This window comes from Ranitomeya imitator, chromosome 2 (genome assembly GCF_032444005.1).
Source record: "Ranitomeya imitator isolate aRanImi1 chromosome 2, aRanImi1.pri, whole genome shotgun sequence".
NCBI classification, from domain to species: domain Eukaryota; kingdom Metazoa; phylum Chordata; class Amphibia; order Anura; family Dendrobatidae; genus Ranitomeya; species Ranitomeya imitator.
In genome coordinates, this window is record NC_091283.1 from 593,384,954 (window position 1) to 593,402,495 (window position 17,542).

Sequence of the window (17,542 nt, forward strand, 5' to 3'; positions counted from 1 at the left end):
CCTACTTTCGGTCATAGAGGTTCAGCTGGTGATGCTTCAGTAACCGTTCAATACATACTGAGGAGCGGCTGTTACCTTGCCCCGGTACTGACTTACAGTGGACTCGGCACTGATGCACTGCAGAGCTGGCTTTCAGTCTGTACCCGATTGTGGTTACCGGCTGTGATGAGGGAACAGCCGCCATCTTGGAACAGGCATGCTATCAGATTGGCGTGACTCCATTTTGTCTCCTGGACACAGGAGTGCTCCTGGCCCCCACCTTTGCTAATGAATAGAGTTCCTATTAGTATGCTAACGGGCTGAGCTCAGTGTAAACTGTAGACGGTAGTTCAAAGCCCCATGAGGAAACCACGCCACCAGGGGGCTTGGAAATGCTTGGGGGCTTAATTAAAACACGCATGCCAAGTGGCCACTGGATACACATCTATTATGGCAGCCCAGCCAAACCGTCTCCAACATGGAATTGTGAATTATGGACGCATCGTCCGAGGTACAGGCTCATAAAAAATATTCTCCTTACCGTAAAGAAATTGTGCATCCAACAGTGTGACTCCCGTGACGGTGGAAGGTCTGAAACCCGAGATATAGGGATCAGCCTCCCACAGGGACCGAATGGGTCCAGGTTTGATCCCAGTACGACCGGCAGAACAAACCACAGGCGCTGGTACTGCCCGTGTGCTGATCCGATCATCCTGAGAGAAGTTATCCCATTTATTAGATATTGGAATAAATCTTGCAGGGAGACAGAGGGGGTGGAGATTGCTAAGCCCACCCAGCTGCAGGCAGGGGGGCTCAGCCAGGTATAAGAAGAAGCTGAGGTCACTGGGAGGCTCTCACTCCACAGAAGAAGATGATGATGATGACATCTTAAGGAACAGGGTATGCCAGCCAGAGGGGAGCAAGCACATGCTTTCTGGGGGCTGCCCGGCAACTAAGATTTGGACCTGCGGAATGCTGCGCGCCCCCAGCTTCCCCAAGCGACCTTCGACCTGGTAAATTGACCTCCAGCTTTATACCTTTAAGCCTTGTATTATTGTTGTTATATTGTACTCTGACTAATTCTTGATATATTTTTTGACTGTATATTTCTTGTAATTATCTAGTGCGCCCTTAAGGCAATTAAATCATAAATTAATTTTGGGCTGATCCTTTTACTCTGATTGCGAATCTTAGAATACCCAGTGTGGGTAACAGGGCAGTCTCCCCGGCGGCCATTTGCTCTAGGTGCAGTTCCTTTACTGACCTGAGAGACAAAGGGGGCGCCGGAGAGCTGGGCCTGTGTAGTGACGTCACGGATTGGTGACATGGGAAGAAGGGGTAATCCTTCACAGTGGTGGCAGCGTACGTGGGATCAAGTAATAGTGTGCGTGGGACCCCTACTCCCAGACACTAAAGACTACCAGTGGTAACTTTCACTGCTGGGGTCTTAAGGTCAGCCCAGCACTAGACGGTCAGAGTGTAGATATAATAAGTTGTGTGCAAGGTCAGGGGTACAGCTGTGTCAGTAACCAGAGGTTCCAAAGATGGCGGAGGGCACCAGGAGTGCAGTGAGGGCGCAGGCCAGTGCTATGGCTCATGAGTAGGTGGTGGTGGACGGTACTGTTCCAGGCGAGGGGGACCTCAGCCCAGACTCCCCAAGGAGCCAGCCACCCGTGCTTAGTCCGGCAAGGGACTACCCACCACCTACCCGCCCCAGCCTGTCCACATCAGCGGCCCTTGTTGCAGCGGCAGTGGCACGTCTTGAGGCGGGTAATGAAGACGCCTATGTGAGACTCATGGCAGCTGCAGAGAAAGCAGCGGAGGCCGAGCGTGCAGAACGCCGTGAAGCAGAGGAGCGGGAGAGGGCAGAACGCCGTGAGGCAGAGGAGCGAGAGCGGGCAGAACGCCGTGAGGCGGCAGAGCGAGCAGAGAGAGCGGCAGAGCGAGAGCGTGCAGAACGCCGAGAGGCGGCAGAGCGGGCAGCGGAGCAAGCAGCGGCAGAGAGAGCAGCGGAGCGCCAGCACCGTCTGGAGATGGCTCAACACGGGCTCCCGCTGGACGCCCCAGCACCACCAGAGTCCAGGGCTTCCAAAGTCCGGGCCGAGGACTTCCCTCTGCTTGAGAAGGATGGAGACCTGGATTCCTTCTTGCTGGCCTTTGAAAGGACCTGCCTTCAACACCATCTGGCCCCGGATCAGTGGGCAAGATACCTGACCCCCCGTTTGAGGGGTAAGTCCCTGGAAGTTTTGGGGGACTTACCTGCCGGGGCGGAGCAGGACTACAGCAGCATCAAGCGGGCCCTGATCCAGCACTACAACCTCACCCCAGAGTCTTACCGCAAGAAGTTCCGGAGCCTGCAGCGGGGCCCAAAGGACACCTGGACCGACCACATGCGGGCGTTGCTGAGAGCTGCAGAGCACTGGACCTCGGGTCTAGCGCTCACCACCCGCCAGGAGGTCCAGGAACTGTTCGTCATGGAGCAGTTCTTGTGGAACTGCCCAGAGGACCTCCAGCAGTTCCTCCGTGACCGGAAACCGAAGGGGGCTTCTGCTACAGCCGCCCTGGCAGATGAGTATGCCAATAACAGGGCGCCTGAGCCGAAGAAGCCTGCCAGCAGCACCTGGAGAGGGGGTAAGCCCAATCCTGCCCCTGTTTCCCCAGCCCCCAGAGTGCAAGGGGTGTACCCCCCTGCTGCCCTCCCCAGGCCAGGCGCAGAACCCAGACGTTGTCATCACTGCAACCAGCTGGGACACTTCAAGACCGCATGTCCCCAGCGTCTTAAGGCCCCATCCCTGTCCCCGAAACCATCCACTGTTTTATGTGTGGGAGGGGGTGGTGGGAGGTCCCTGGACAATTACCAACCCGTCACTATCGGCCGCTCCGCGGTCATGGGACTGCGGGACACAGGCGCTGAACGAACCCTGGTACGTCCTAAGGTGGTGTCCCCTCAAGACTTGGTACCGGGGAAAACCCTTTCCGTCTCCGGAATTGGAGGCGTGGAGCCGGCGCTGCCTGTCGCCAAGGTGTTTTTGGACTGGGGTGCCGGGAGGGGAATGCGGGAGGTGGGAGTAACGTCAAATATTCCTGCTAATGTATTACTTGGGACCGATTTGGGGCGGCTAGTCTCTCAGTATGTGGCCACTGAACCCCCAAGTTCGGCTCCCCAAGAATGTCATGACTCTACTGTGAATGTTGATGTGTTGAATGTGCCTCCAACAGTGGGGGAGGGAGTGAAACCTGAGGGTACTCCATACACTGACACCACACACACGGGGCTCACGGGGAGGACAGGTGAGGAGACTGTAGGGGAGAGCTCAGAGGTGGAGGGAGGGCCTGCTATGGGCAGTGTAGGGCCCCTAAGTGAATCCAGCCTGCTGAGTCTAGGACCCCTGCAGGAAGAGGAACAGACCATGGGGGGAGGAGGCGTCCCAGGAGAGGAGCCACCAGGTAAGACCCCAGGGCAGGAGTTCCCCACCCCCGGGATGTCAGGAGGGCAGGAAAGTCTGCCTGACCCGGCGACTTGGTCAGGGGCCGGGGGGAAGCAGGTGCTACCCATGGGCACAGCGGTCGTGGCCGCTGTCACCCGGAGTGGGAGCGCCGGAGCCCAAGGAGCCTTGCAGAGGTCCGACGGCTTCCCCCTCTCTGACCAAGTGGCTGCCGAGTCAGACAGCGGCCAGGAGACAGATCCCGGGGAGCTGACAGCGGATGTGGCGGTGTCGTCCATTCTCGCCACATCGAGTCAGGGATTTCAGGCAGCGTTGGAAGCCGACGCTAGCCTGAAAGCTCTCAAGGAGCAGGCGGCACAGCCTCCTGGGGAGTCAGACCGCGAGCGGGTGGTCTGGGACCAGGGACGGCTGTACCGGGTATCGGTCCAGCAGGGTTCACCGGAGGCGTGGCCCAGGGACCGACAGTTAGTGGTACCCTATCCGTTCAGGGCGGAATTGTTGCGGATAGCCCACGAGATTCCCATGGCCGGACACCTAGGGATCGCTAAGACCAGGGCCAGGCTAGCGCAGCATTTCTACTGGCCTGGAATGAGGACCGAGGTAATTGCCTACTGCCGTTCGTGTGACACCTGCCAGAGGGTGGGGAAGGCGGGGCGGCGCCCCAAAGCCCCACTGGTAACTCTGCCCATCATTGAAGAGCCTTTCTCGAGGGTGGCTGTGGATCTCATTGGACCTCTGTCCACTCCCAGTCGCTCCGGGAAATGCTTCATATTAACGGTAGTGGACTATGCCACTCGGTACCCGGAGGCGGTCGCTTTGTCATCCATTCGGGCTGACAAAGTGGCCACTGCCTTACTGGAGATCTTCTCCAGAGTGGGGTTTCCCCAGGAAATGCTCACCGACCGAGGGACCCAGTTCATGTCCCAGCTGATGGAGTCTCTCTGTAAGCAGATCCAGGTGCAACATCTGGTAGCCAGCCCGTATCACCCACAGACCAATGGCCTGTGTGAGCGGTTCAACGGCACCTTAAAGCAGATGCTTAAGATGTTGGTCGACTCCCACGGGAGAGATTGGGAGCGGTATCTCCCACACCTTCTATTTGCCTACCGGGAGGTTCCTCAGGCCTCAACGGGGTTCTCCCCCTTTGAGCTCCTGTATGGGCGACGTGTACGGGGGCCCCTTGCTCTAGTGAAGGAAGCGTGGGAAGGAGATTTGGCCACCCCTGGAGTGTCGGCCATTGAGTATGTTGTGCGCTTCCGGGACAGAATGACGGCCTTGACGCGGCTGGTGCATGACAATATGGCCCAGGCCCAAGCTGACCAGAAGCGGTGGTACGACCAGAATGCTTGTGAGAGGACCTACCAGGTGGGTCAAAAGGTGTGGGTACTGGTCCCCGTCCCACAAAACAAGCTTCAGGCAGCCTGGGAGGGTCCATACCTCGTGCACCAGCAGCTCAACGCCGTCACCTATCTGGTCACCCTGGACCACGCCCGTGGAAGGAGGAAGGCCTTCCACGTGAACATGATGAAAGCACATCATGAGCGGGAGGCTTGTGCCCACCCAGTGTGCAACCTCCCGGAGGAAGGGGAGGTAGAAACCCTCCTGGATCTGCTTACCCAAGTCAAGGCGGGTGGATCCATCGAGGATGTGGAGGTTGGCCACCAGCTTTCGGAGGACCAACGTTCCCAGCTGGGGGTCACCCTACACCCCTTTCGGGAGCTGTTTAGCAGACTGCCCGGAAGGACTGAGGCAGCCGTCCACGATGTGGACACCGGCAATCACCCCCCGATCCGGCGTTCAGCATATCGGGTCTCTCTCGAGGTGCAGCAGCACATGCGCCAAGAGATAGACGAGATGCTGAAGCTGGGGGTGATCCAAGCATCCAACAGCGCGTGGGCTTCGCCGGTAGTCCTCGTCCCTAAAAAGGACCGGACTACGCGGTTCTGCGTGGACTACCGGGGGCTCAACGCTGTGACGGTCACCGATGCGTACCCAATGCCGCGCATCGATGACCTGCTCGATCAGCTGGCCGGGGCCAAGTACCTGACCATCATGGATCTGAGCAGGGGATATTGGCAGATTCCCCTGACCCCTAAGGCACGGGAACGCTCTGCCTTTATCACCCCATTTGGACTGTACGAGTCCACGGTGATGCCCTTCGGCATGAAGAATGCCCCTGCCACTTTTCAGCGGATGGTCAACACGCTGCTCAAGGGACTGGAAGGGTATGCGACTGCGTACCTGGATGACATTGCCATCTTCAGTCCCACCTGGGAAGATCACCTACAGCACCTGGCGCAGGTGTTGGGGAGGATCCAGAGGGCAGGGTTGACCATTAAGCCGGAAAAGTGCCAGCTGGGTATGAGTGAGGTCCAGTACCTGGGACACCGGGTAGGTGGGGGAGCTCTGAAGCCAGAGCCCGGGAAGGTGGATGCCATCACCTCCTGGCCCTCCCCCAGGACCAAGAAGCAGGTGATGTCCTTCTTGGGGACGGCCGGGTACTATAGGAGGTTTGTTCCACACTATAGCACCCTGGCCAAGCCCCTGACGGACCTCACCAAGAAGAAGCTGCCCGTCGCAGTCGACTGGACAGTCGCCTGCGAGACAGCTTTCCAGGCGCTCAAAACCGCCTTGTCTAGCTCTCCTGTACTACAGGCAGCCGACTTCACGCGGCCGTTCGTAGTACAGACCGACGCCAGTGACTTTGGCCTCGGTGCTGTGCTCAGCCAGGTCGACACTACGGGACATGAACACCCCGTTTTGTACCTGAGCCGGAAGCTCCTGCCGAGGGAAGTGGCCTATTCCACGATGGAGAAGGAATGTCTGGCAATGGTATGGGCCCTGCAACGTCTGCAGCCATACTTGTACGGACGCCACTTCACCGTGGAAACAGACCACAACCCCCTCAGCTGGTTACACTCGGTCTCTGGGACGAATGGGAGGTTGCTACGCTGGAGCCTGGCTCTCCAGCAGTATCACTTCAGCATCCGCCACAGAAGTGGCAGAGACCATGGTAATGCTGATGGGTTGTCCCGGCAAGGAGAAGGTGTGGAAGGGCGCATGGGGGAACACAGGAATGTGATGCCCCCTAGCGCCCTCTAAAGCAGGGAGGTGTGATGAGGGAACAGCCGCCATCTTGGAACAGGCATGCTATCAGATTGGCGTGACTCCATTTTGTCTCCTGGACACAGGAGTGCTCCTGGCCCCCACCTTTGCTAATGAATAGAGTTCCTATTAGTATGCTAACGGGCTGAGCTCAGTGTAAACTGTAGACGGTAGTTCAAAGCCCCATGAGGAAACCATGCCACCAGGGGGCTTGGAAATGCTTGGGGGCTTAATTAAAACACGCATGCCAAGTGGCCACTGGATACACATCTATTATGGCAGCCCAGCCAAACCGTCTCCAACATGGAATTGTGAATTATGGACGCATCGTCCGAGGTACAGGCTCATAAAAAATATTCTCCTTACCCTAAAGAAATTGTGCATCCAACAGTGTGACTCCCGTGACGGTGGAAGGTCTGAAACCCGAGATATAGGGATCAGCCTCCCACAGGGACCGAATGGGTCCAGGTTTGATCCCAGTACGACCGGCAGAACAAACCACAGGCGCTGGTACTGCCCGTGTGCTGATCCGATCATCCTGAGAGAAGTTATCCCATTTATTAGATATTGGAATAAATCTTGCAGGGAGACAGAGGGGGTGGAGATTGCTAAGCCCACCCAGCTGCAGGCAGGGGGGCTCAGCCAGGTATAAGAAGAAGCTGAGGTCACTGGGAGGCTCTCACTCCACAGAAGAAGATGATGATGATGATGACATCTTAAGGAACAGGGTATGCCAGCCAGAGGGGAGCAAGCACATGCTTTCTGGGGGCTGCCCGGCAACTAAGATTTGGACCTGCGGAATGCTGCGCGCCCCCAGCTTCCCCAAGCGACCTTCGACCTGGTAGATTGACCTCCAGCTTTATACCTTTAAGCCTTGTATTATTGTTGTTATATTGTACTCTGACTAATTCTTGATATATTTTTTGACTGTATATTTCTTGTAATTATCTAGTGCGCCCTTAAGGCAATTAAATCATAAATTAATTTTGGGCTGATCCTTTTACTCTGATTGCGAATCTTAGAATACCCAGTGTGGGTAACAGGGCAGTCTCCCCGGCGGCCATTTGCTCTAGGTGCAGTTCCTTTACTGACCTGAGAGACAAAGGGGGCGCCGGAGAGCTGGGCCTGTGTAGTGACGTCACGGATTGGTGACGTGGGAAGAAGGGGTAATCCTTCACACCGGCGCCCCTCAATGTGTGCTGAATGGTTACTGAAGCTACTGGGAGTAATAGAGCTCCTTTGATCCCGGCAGCGGGGCTCTAGGTTTGGCAGTGGCATGGCTTTAGAACGCTATTAACCTACAGATTAACCCCATATCTGCAGGTCAATAGTTTTTTTTTTTTTTTTTTTTACATGACCGGTTCCCTCTAAGAAAGTCAAATGTTTGCTTTGTTACATATCATCATATTTTTTCCCTCTTTCTTAGGTAGTTGTTGCCACAAACATTGCAGAGACGTCCATCACTATAAATGGGATCTCCTTTGTTATAGACTGCGGTTTTGTTAAGCTGAGAGCATATGACCCCAAGCGTGCTGTGGAATCGCTTGTCTTAGTACCTGTTTCACAAGCATCAGCCAATCAAAGGGCTGGACGCAGCGGGCGGAACCGATCTGGACAATGTTATAGGTTATATACTGGTAATGTATTTATTCATGTCCTATTGTGTGTGTATGTATAATATCTATCTCAGATTACTTGGTGCTCTGCTGCCATTACAAGCCTAATAATGTGAGTCAAGGCTGTGTCTATCAAAGTGTCTGGTCACTCTTATCTTAATGCAGCTGATACACTACTAAAGAAAAGTGATCATAGGCTAATGGAAGACTGATCTGCAGGTCAAGTTAGTTAGGGCAGAGATGTAAAAAACAAACCCTTTAGCGCCCTTTTGCATGAATTAATGTCCTGGGAAGGGGTCCACAAGTGGAGGGGCTCAGGAGTTCAGTCTACAAGCGGCTGATGCAAACATCTATCTCTGCTGCTGTTAACCATTTATATGCTGCTGTCAATCTTGAACAACGGCATTTAAATGGAACACGCACTGGTGTTCGCTTGTGCACATCAACTCATGGAGTTGATGTGCACCATGGCAGTTGGGGACTTGCTGAAGGCTCCCGTCTTCACCATCTTGGCACTTGGTAGAAGCGCGCTGCCTAAGGGACCGAGATTTACATTTTAAAATGCAATATTGAGATATTGCAGTATATACTGTAAGCGATTGGACTTACGCAAGTTTTCTTAAAGAGACTGAAAAATAAAGTAAAAAGTTTTAAAATATTTGAAAAAAAAAAAATATAAAAGTCTCCCATTGGAAATAAAAAAAGAAGGAAAAAATAAACATATTTGGTATCAGCATGCCCATAAAACTCTGATCTATCAAAATATAGAATTATTATATTACCGTATATAAGTAATGAGTCCAGAATTGTAATTTTTAGGTGACACACACTCACATACTTACAACAACTCTTGAGCACACATCTGCCAAGTTTCCCCAGCTCTAGTATAGGTATGGGTCCAAATCCCAGCCAGGGTGATGATCTGTCCATGGAGTTCTGGATTTGAGTGCTTTTATATCTAGATTTTATGCTTTGTAACCGCACTGTTTTTTGGTGCTCTCGACTTTAAAGAAATTAGATGTTAGTAGGGTGCTGATGTGCCGGGACATTTACTGCAATATGCTGCATAGTTTTTATGATTAATAACTCTCTCCCTCATCTTCATCCTTTCTCTCACACTCACCCTCTTTGTGTCTCTCACTTCTTACCCCCCTTCTGACGCCAATTCTCTCCCTCCCCTCATTCTCCCCACCATTGATTAGGTATATGAATCACTCGCCCCCTTTTTTTTTTTGCAAAGGCTGTAGCATCTGAAATCTGTGTTACCGTATGTTGTTGTTGTAGAACCTGCAGCATATAAAGGTATCACACACACTGCAGCTGCTGCAGAACAGCTTTTTTTTTTTTTTTATAAATAAACAGCCATTTCCAAAAGTTGACCTCAAAGGAATATTCTTCTTCTAGGTAAAGTTTCCATTTTGCTCCGAGTGCTGTCCATGAAAAAATGAGCAGTAACCAGACAGGACTTCGATCAGTATTATTCAATGGTTCAGTGCAGATGACCTTTTTTTTATTATTTCGTGGACCGATGTGCGAAAAAAATCGCAGCATGCACAGGGTGGGATCTTTGTAGATGGAAGTTTTCAGACAGTGGGATATTTCTGGTGCTGTGTGAGATCATTCTCAATAGTTATACATGAAAACGGACATAAACTGAAATCATTCCAACAGTCACGTAGACATAAAGCATATCTCCTAATACCCACACTTGTTTCCTAATCCTCCTCGGCCCTCCCCATCCAGCCTCAGGCTGCTGAATACAATCGTCTTTGGATTATAGCGTACAGCCGCCCTGCCTATGAATTGCACATGCTGTGTCACGTCGCTCGCACCCCTCACACTCATAGGTGTGTCACTGCGGGACTTTTCAAAACTTGATAGACCCAACCGTCTCTCCCGCCATAATAACCAAATGATTCAAGTAATAACATCCTGGCACTCGCGGCTTTTCTCCGCAGCAGGAATAATTGAGGATGCACGTGGTCAGATCTTCACTCTTGTGTAATCGTGCATTTATGGATGCTTTAATATAATTGTAAGGAATTATGTCTTATCACTTATGCAAGTCACTAATGGGACTAGACATGTGTCCTAATATACTGTCATATTGGGAAGGATTGATTGTTAGGCAGAGATGTATGTATCGATCCCAGTCATAGATGGGTATATTGAGATTAGTGCAATATGCAGAGACTAGTGATGAGTGAATGCGCCTAGATAAGGTGTTATCTCAGCATGTTCATATGTTAACCGAGTGAGTTTGGCGTGCTGGAATTACATGTGTGAGTCCCCGCTTCTGCATGCGTTGTGGTTGTCGAACAGCTGCGAGACATGCCGCCGTGGGGACTTGGAACATGGATCCGCAGCCAAATCTGCAACATGTGCACATACCCTTAATGAACTTCTGGAGTGAGTTTGCTGCACTGAAAGTAAAGGGGCCGAATAATATTGCACGCCCCACTTTTCAGTGTTTGAATTTCCATAAAAATTTAAAATAACCAATACATTTCGTTCAACTTCACAATTGTGTTCCACTTGTTGTTGATTCTTCACCAAAAATTCACATTTGGTATCTTCATGTTTGAAGCATGATATGTGGGAAAAGGTTGAAAAGTTCCAGGGGACCGAATACTTTCGGACAGCACTGTATTTACCATACCTCTATAGGATTAGTATTGGTTAGGTGTCTTATAGACGCCTCTCCATTACTAAAGGTACCTTCACACTAAGCGACGCTGCAGCGATACCGACAACGATCCGGATCGCTGCAGCGTCGCTGTTTGGTCGCTGGAGAGCTGTCACACAGACCGCTCTCCAGCGACCAACGATCCCGAGGTCCCTGGTAACCAGGGTAAACATCGGGTTACTAAGCGCGGCCCTGCGCTTAGTAACCCGATGTTTACCCTGGTTACCAGCGAAGACATCGCTGAATCGGTGTCACACGCCGATTCAGCGATGTCAGCGGGAGAGCCAGCGACCAAAGAAAGTGCTGGCCCTCTAGCCCCGACCAACGACATCACAGCAGGATTCTGATCGCTGCTGGGTGTCAAACTGAACGATATCGCTAGCGAGGACGCTGCAACGTCACGGATCGCTAGCGATATCGTTTAGTGTGAAGGTACCTTAAGCCGTGTACTTAATTTCACCAGACAATACACAGGTGACATCAACCCTATAAATATGAACCCCACTTGCCACCGCTATAGGGCAAGTGGGAAGAGCCATGCAAAACATCAGAATTTGCGCATCTAATACATCTGGTTTTCTTGGCAGCTGCAGGCTGGTATTTTTAGGCTGGGGGCCAATATCCAGGGCTCCTTACCAATCGGAGAATACCAGCCCCCAGCTGTCTGCTTTAGCAAGGCTGGTTGTCAAAAATGAGGAGGGACCCCATGCCGTTTTTTTAACATCATTTAATTATTTAAAAACGTCATGGGAACCCCTCTATTCTTGATAACTAGCCATGCTGAAGCTGACAGCTGAGGGTTGCAGCCCCCAGCTATGAGTTTTGCCTGGCTGGTTATTAAAAATACAGGGAACCCCATACCGTTTTTTTTTTCTTACTATTTATTTACAGCACAGGAGCCGGCTGAGGAAACCTCCCAACATCTGCTCCTGCCTTCACTGTATTAGTGGCAGCAGCTGTCGGCTGATGGGAGCAGTAGTCCCGTCAGCTGACACCAGTGGCCGGAGGTAAACTTTATATCTCTGATCACAGCTGCACGCTCATGCTATCCTTTGACAGCGTGGGAACCGTAGCTCTCTGACCGGCAGGGACGATTTCACCACCGATCAGAAGCTCTGTTTGCCGGTCTGTCATGCACATGACAGCGTAGCAAACACTGTGTGCTCTGGCCCGCCATTCAAGTGAATGGGACCCGGGTACTGTTTTGGTACCCAAACCTGAACTTTTTGTAACTGTTCGGCCGGACCCAAACATCCATGTGTCCGCCCAGTCACAAGGCGTCATCCTGCTGGACCCTCCAGTGAGTAAGCAAAAATGAATGAATAAATACAAATGTTGTGTATCCACTGAAATTAAAAACCTATAAATATAAGACACAACCAAATCATATAAGGCATAAGTGATTATTCTAAAAGAAAATGTAATTAGCAATTGTAATAACATTAAAAAAACACCAGGTGGCAACAAGAAATGTGGGACAATAGACAAGGTATATGTATATAAAAATTATATTACTGAATTTTATAGCACACAACAGTGTATAAGTAAAGGAGAATAAATTGTGCTAAAAAGAAACATCGTATTAACAGCAATAATAATGTGTGAGATTACACACATACAGTACAGACCAAAAGTTTGGACTCCCCTTCTCATTTAAAGATTTTTCTGTATTTTCATGACTATGAAAATTGTACATTCACACTGAAGGCATCAAAACTATGAATTAACACGTGGAGTTAATATACTTAAAGTGTGAAACAACTGAAATTATGTCTTATATTCTAGGTTCTTCAAAGTAGCCACCTTTTGCTTTGATGACTGCTTTGCACACTCTTGGCATTCTCTTGATGAGCTTCAAGAGGTAGTCACCGGGAATGGTTTTCACTTCACAAGTGTGCCCTGTCAGGTTTAATAAGTGGGATTTCTTGCCTTATAAATGGTGTTGGGACCATCAGTTGTGTTGTGCAGAAGTCTGGTGGATACACAGCTGATAGTCCTACTAAATAGACTGTTAGAATTTGTATTATGGCAAGAAAAAGGCAGCTAAGTAAAGAAAAACGAGTGGCCGTCATTACTTTAACCCCTTAATCCCATATGACGTACTATCCCGTCCAGGTGACCTGGGACTTAATTCCCAGTGACGGGATAGTACGTCATATGCGATTGGCCGCGCTCACAGGGGGAGCGCGGCCGGGTGTCAGCTGCCTATCGCAGCTGACATCCGGCACTATGTGCCAGGAGCGGTCACGGACCGCTCCCGGCACATTAACCCCCGGCACACCGCGATCAAAGATGATCGCGGTGTGCCGGCGGTGGAGGGAAGCATCGCGCAGGGAGGGGGCTCCCTGTGGGCTTCCCTGAGACGATCGGTACACGGTGATGTACTCACCGTGTACCGAGCGTCTTCTCCCTGCAGTCCCCGGATCCAAAATGGCCGCCGGGCTGCATCCGGGTCCTGCAGGGAGCACTTCCGGGTCAGGATCAGGCTGCAGCTGCAGCTCTAATCCTGCCCGGCTGTATGTCAGATCACCGATCTAACAGAGTGCTGTGCACACTGTCAGATCGGTGATCTGTGATGTCCCCCCCTGGGACAAAGTGAAAAAGTAAAAAAAAAAATTTCCACACTTGTAAAAAAAAAAAAAATTCCTAAATAAAGCAGAAAAAAAAAATTATTCCCATAAATACATTTCTTTACCTAAAAAAAACAAACAAAAAAACAATAAAAGTACACATATTTAGTATCGCCGCGTCCGTAACGACCCGACCTATAAAACTGGCCCACTAGTTAACCCCTTCAGTGAACACCGTAAGAAAAAAAAAAAAAAACGAGCCAAAAAACAACGCTTTATTATCATAACGCTGAACAAAAAGTGGAATAACACGCGATCAAAAAGACGGATATAAATAACCATGGTACCTCTGAAAGCGTCATCTTGTCCCGCAATAAACGAGCCGCCATATAGCATCATAACCAAAAAAATTAAAAAGTTATAGTCCTCAGAATAAAGCGATGCCAAAATAATTGTTTTTTCTATAAAATAGCTTTTATCGTATAAAAGCGCCAAAACATAAAAAAATGATATAAATGAGGTATCGCTGTAATCGTACTGACCCGAAGAATAAAACTGCTTCATCAATTTTACCAAACGCGGAACGGTATAAACGCCTCCCCCAAAAGAAATTCATGAATAGCTGGTTTTTGGTCATTCTGCCTCACAAAAAATCGGAATAAAAAGCGATCAAAAACTGTCACGTGTCCGAAAATGTAACCGATAAAAACGTCAACTCGTCCCGCAAAAAACAAGACCTCACATGACTCTGTGGACCAAAATATGGAAAAATTATAGGTCTCAAAATGTGGAGACGCAAAAACTTTTTTGCTATAAAAAGCGTCTTTTAGTGTGTGACGGCTGCCAATCATAAAAATCCGATATAAAAAACGCTATAAAAGTAAATCAAACCCCCCTTCATCACCCCCTTAGTTAGGCTAGGTTCACATTGCGTTAATGGGTTAACGCTAACGGACAGCGTTGCACGGCGAAAATGTCACAATTAACGCCGTGCAATGGGTCCGTTAGCACAACCATTGACAGCAATGTGATTTTCGGGTGTAGCGCATCGCTAGAGCGTGCCATTTTCGGCTCGCGCTAGCAAGGTGCCATTCTTTTGTGGCGCGCCTCAGACACTGCTTGCAGCGTCCGCGGCGCGCCCGAGGTCCGATCCCCGATCTTCCAGAGCGGGGACGTTAACGCGACCACTAAACACGACACCTAAAAAGACATTGCGTTAGCGCAATCCGCTAGTGCTAAACGGATTTCCCTAACGCAATGTGAACCTAGCCTTAGGGAAAAATAATAAAATTGTATTTATTTCCATTTTCCCATTAGGGTTAGGGCTAGGGTTAGGGCTAGGATTACATTTACGGTTGGGATTAGGGTTGGGATTAGAATTAGGGGTGTGTCAGGGTTAGGTGTGTGGTTAGGGTTACAGTTGGGATTAGGGTTAGGGGTGCGTTTGGATTAGGGTTTCATTTATAATTGGGGGGTTTCCACTGTTTAGGCACATCAGGGGCTCTCCAAACGCGACATGGCGTCCGATCTCAATTCCAGCCAATTCTGCATTGAAAAAGTAAAACAGTGCTCCTTCACTTCCGAGCTCTCCCGTGCGCCCAAACAGGGGTTTACCCCAACATATGGGGTATCATCGTACTCGAGACAAATTGGACAACAACTTTTTGGGTCCAAGTTCTCTTGTTATACTTGGGAAAATAAAAATTTGGGGGGCTAAAAATCATTTTTGTGGGAAAAAAAAGGATTTTTTATTTTCACGGCTCTGCGTTGTAAACTGTAGTGAAACACTTGGGGGTTCAAAGCTCTCCAAATGGCGCCCCTTCCCTTCCGAGCTCTGCCATGCGCCCAAACAGTATTTCCCCCCCACATATGGGGTATCAGCGTACTCAGGACAAATTGAACAACAACTTTTGGGGTCCAATTTTTTCTGTTACCCTTGTAAAAATACAAAGCTGGGGGCTAAAAAATCATTTTTGTAAAAAAAAAAGAATTTTTATTTTAACGGCTCTGCGTTATAAACTGTAGTGAAACACTTGGGGGTTCAAAGCTCTCAAAACACATCTAGATAAGTTCCTTAGGGGGTCTAGTTTCCAAAATGGTGTCACTTGTGGGGGGTTTCAATGTTTAGGCACATGAGGGGCTCTCCAAACGCAACATGGCGTCCCATCTCAATTCCTGTCAATTTTGCATTGAAAAGTCAAATGGCGCTCCTTTCCTTCCGAGCTCTGCCATGCGCCCAAACAGTGGTTTACCCCCACATATGGGGTATCAGCGTACTCAGTACAGATTGTACAACAGTGTTTGGCATCCATTTTATCCTGTTACCCTTGGTAAAATAAAACAAATTGGAGCTGAAATAAATTTTGTGTGAAAAAAAGTTAAATATTCATTTTTATTTAAACATTCCAAAAATTCCTGTGAAACCCCTGAAGGGTTAATAAACTTCTTGAATGTGGTTTTGAGCACCTTGAGGGGTGCAGTTTTTAGAATGGTGTCACACTTGGTTATTTTCTATCATATAGACCCCTCAAAATGACATCAAATGAGATGTGGTCCCTAAAAAAAAAAATGGTGTTGTAAAAATGAGAAATTGCTGGTCAACTTTTAACCCTTATAACTCCCTAACAAAAACAAATTTTGGTTCCAAAATTGTGCTGATGTAAAGTAGACATGTGGGAAAGGTTACTTATTAAGTATTTTGCGTGACATATCTCTGTGATTTAAGGGCATAAAAATTTAAAGTTGGAAAATTGCAAAATTTTCTAAATTTTTGCCAAATTTCCGTTTTTTTCACAAATAAACTCAAGTTATATCGAATAAATGTTACCACTAAAATGAAGTACAGTATGTCACGAGAAAACCATGTCAGAATCGCCAAGATCCGTTGAAGCGTTCCAGAGTTATAACCTCATAAAGGGACAGTGGTCAGAATTGTAAAAATTGGCCCGGTCATTAACGTGCAAACCACCCTCGGGGCTTAAGGGGTTAAGAAATGAAGGTCAGTCAGTACGAAAAATTGGGAAAACTTTGAAAGTGTCCCCAAGTGCAGTGGCAAAAACCATCAAGCGCTACAAAGAAACTGGCTCACATGAGGAACCGCCCAAAGAAAGGAAGACTAAGAGTCACCTCTGCTTCTGAGGATAAGTTTATCCGAGTCACCAGCCTCAGAAATGGCAAGTTAACAGCAGCTCAGATTAGAGACCAGGTCAATGCCACACAGAGTTCTAGCAGCAGACACATCTCTACAACAACTGTTAAGAGAAGACTTTGTGCAGCAGGCCTTCATGGTAAAATAACTGCTAGGAAACCACTGCTAAGGACAGGCAACAAGCAGAAGAGACTTGTTTGGGCTAAAGAACACAAGGAATGGACATTAGACCAGTGGAAATCTGTGCTTTGGTCTGATGAGTCCAAATTTGAGATCTTTGGTTCCAACTACCGTGTCTTTGTGTGATGCAGAAAAGGTGAACGGATGGACTCTACATGCCTGGTTCCCATCGTGAAGCATGGAGGAGGAGGTGTGATGGTGTGGGGGTGCTTTGCTGGTGACACTGTTGGGGATTTATTCAAAATTGAAGGCATACTGAACCAGCATGGCTACCACAGCATCTTGCACCGGCATGTTATTCCATCCGGTTTGCATTTAGTTGGACCATCATTTATTTTTCAACAGGACAATGACACCAAACACACCTCCAGGCTGTGTAAGGGCTATTTGACCAAGGAGGAGAGTGATGGGGTGCTACGCCAGATGACCTGGCCTCCACAGTCACCAGACTTGAACCCAATCGACCCAATTGACATAATATAAGACATAATTTCAGCTGTTTACGCTTTTTTGTTATGTACATAATTCCACATGTGTTAATTCATAGTTTTGATGCCTTCAGTGTGAATGTACAATTTTCATAGTCATGAAAATACCAAAAAAATCTTTAAATGAGAAGGTGTGTCCAAACTTTTGGTCTGTACTATATATATATATCTCATTTGTGATATATTTATTTCTATCAGGACACAATACTTTTGGAGAATATATATATATATATATATATATATATATATATATATATATATATATATATATATATATATATATATATATATATATATATATATATATTCTCCAAAAGTATTGTG

The 17,542-nt window shown here is 48.8% G+C and overlaps 1 protein-coding gene across 1 annotated transcript in view; it reads left to right on the forward strand.

The window, feature by feature from the left end:
• DHX35 (DEAH-box helicase 35) overlaps positions 1-17,542 on the forward strand; it is a 56,002-nt gene that overhangs the window by 13,526 nt on the left and 24,934 nt on the right. Inside the window, exon 12 of the mRNA XM_069752341.1 lies at positions 7,957-8,167. Within this exon, the coding sequence (XP_069608442.1) occupies positions 7,957-8,167 (211 nt within the window). The remainder of the gene's footprint in view (positions 1-7,956; positions 8,168-17,542) is intronic.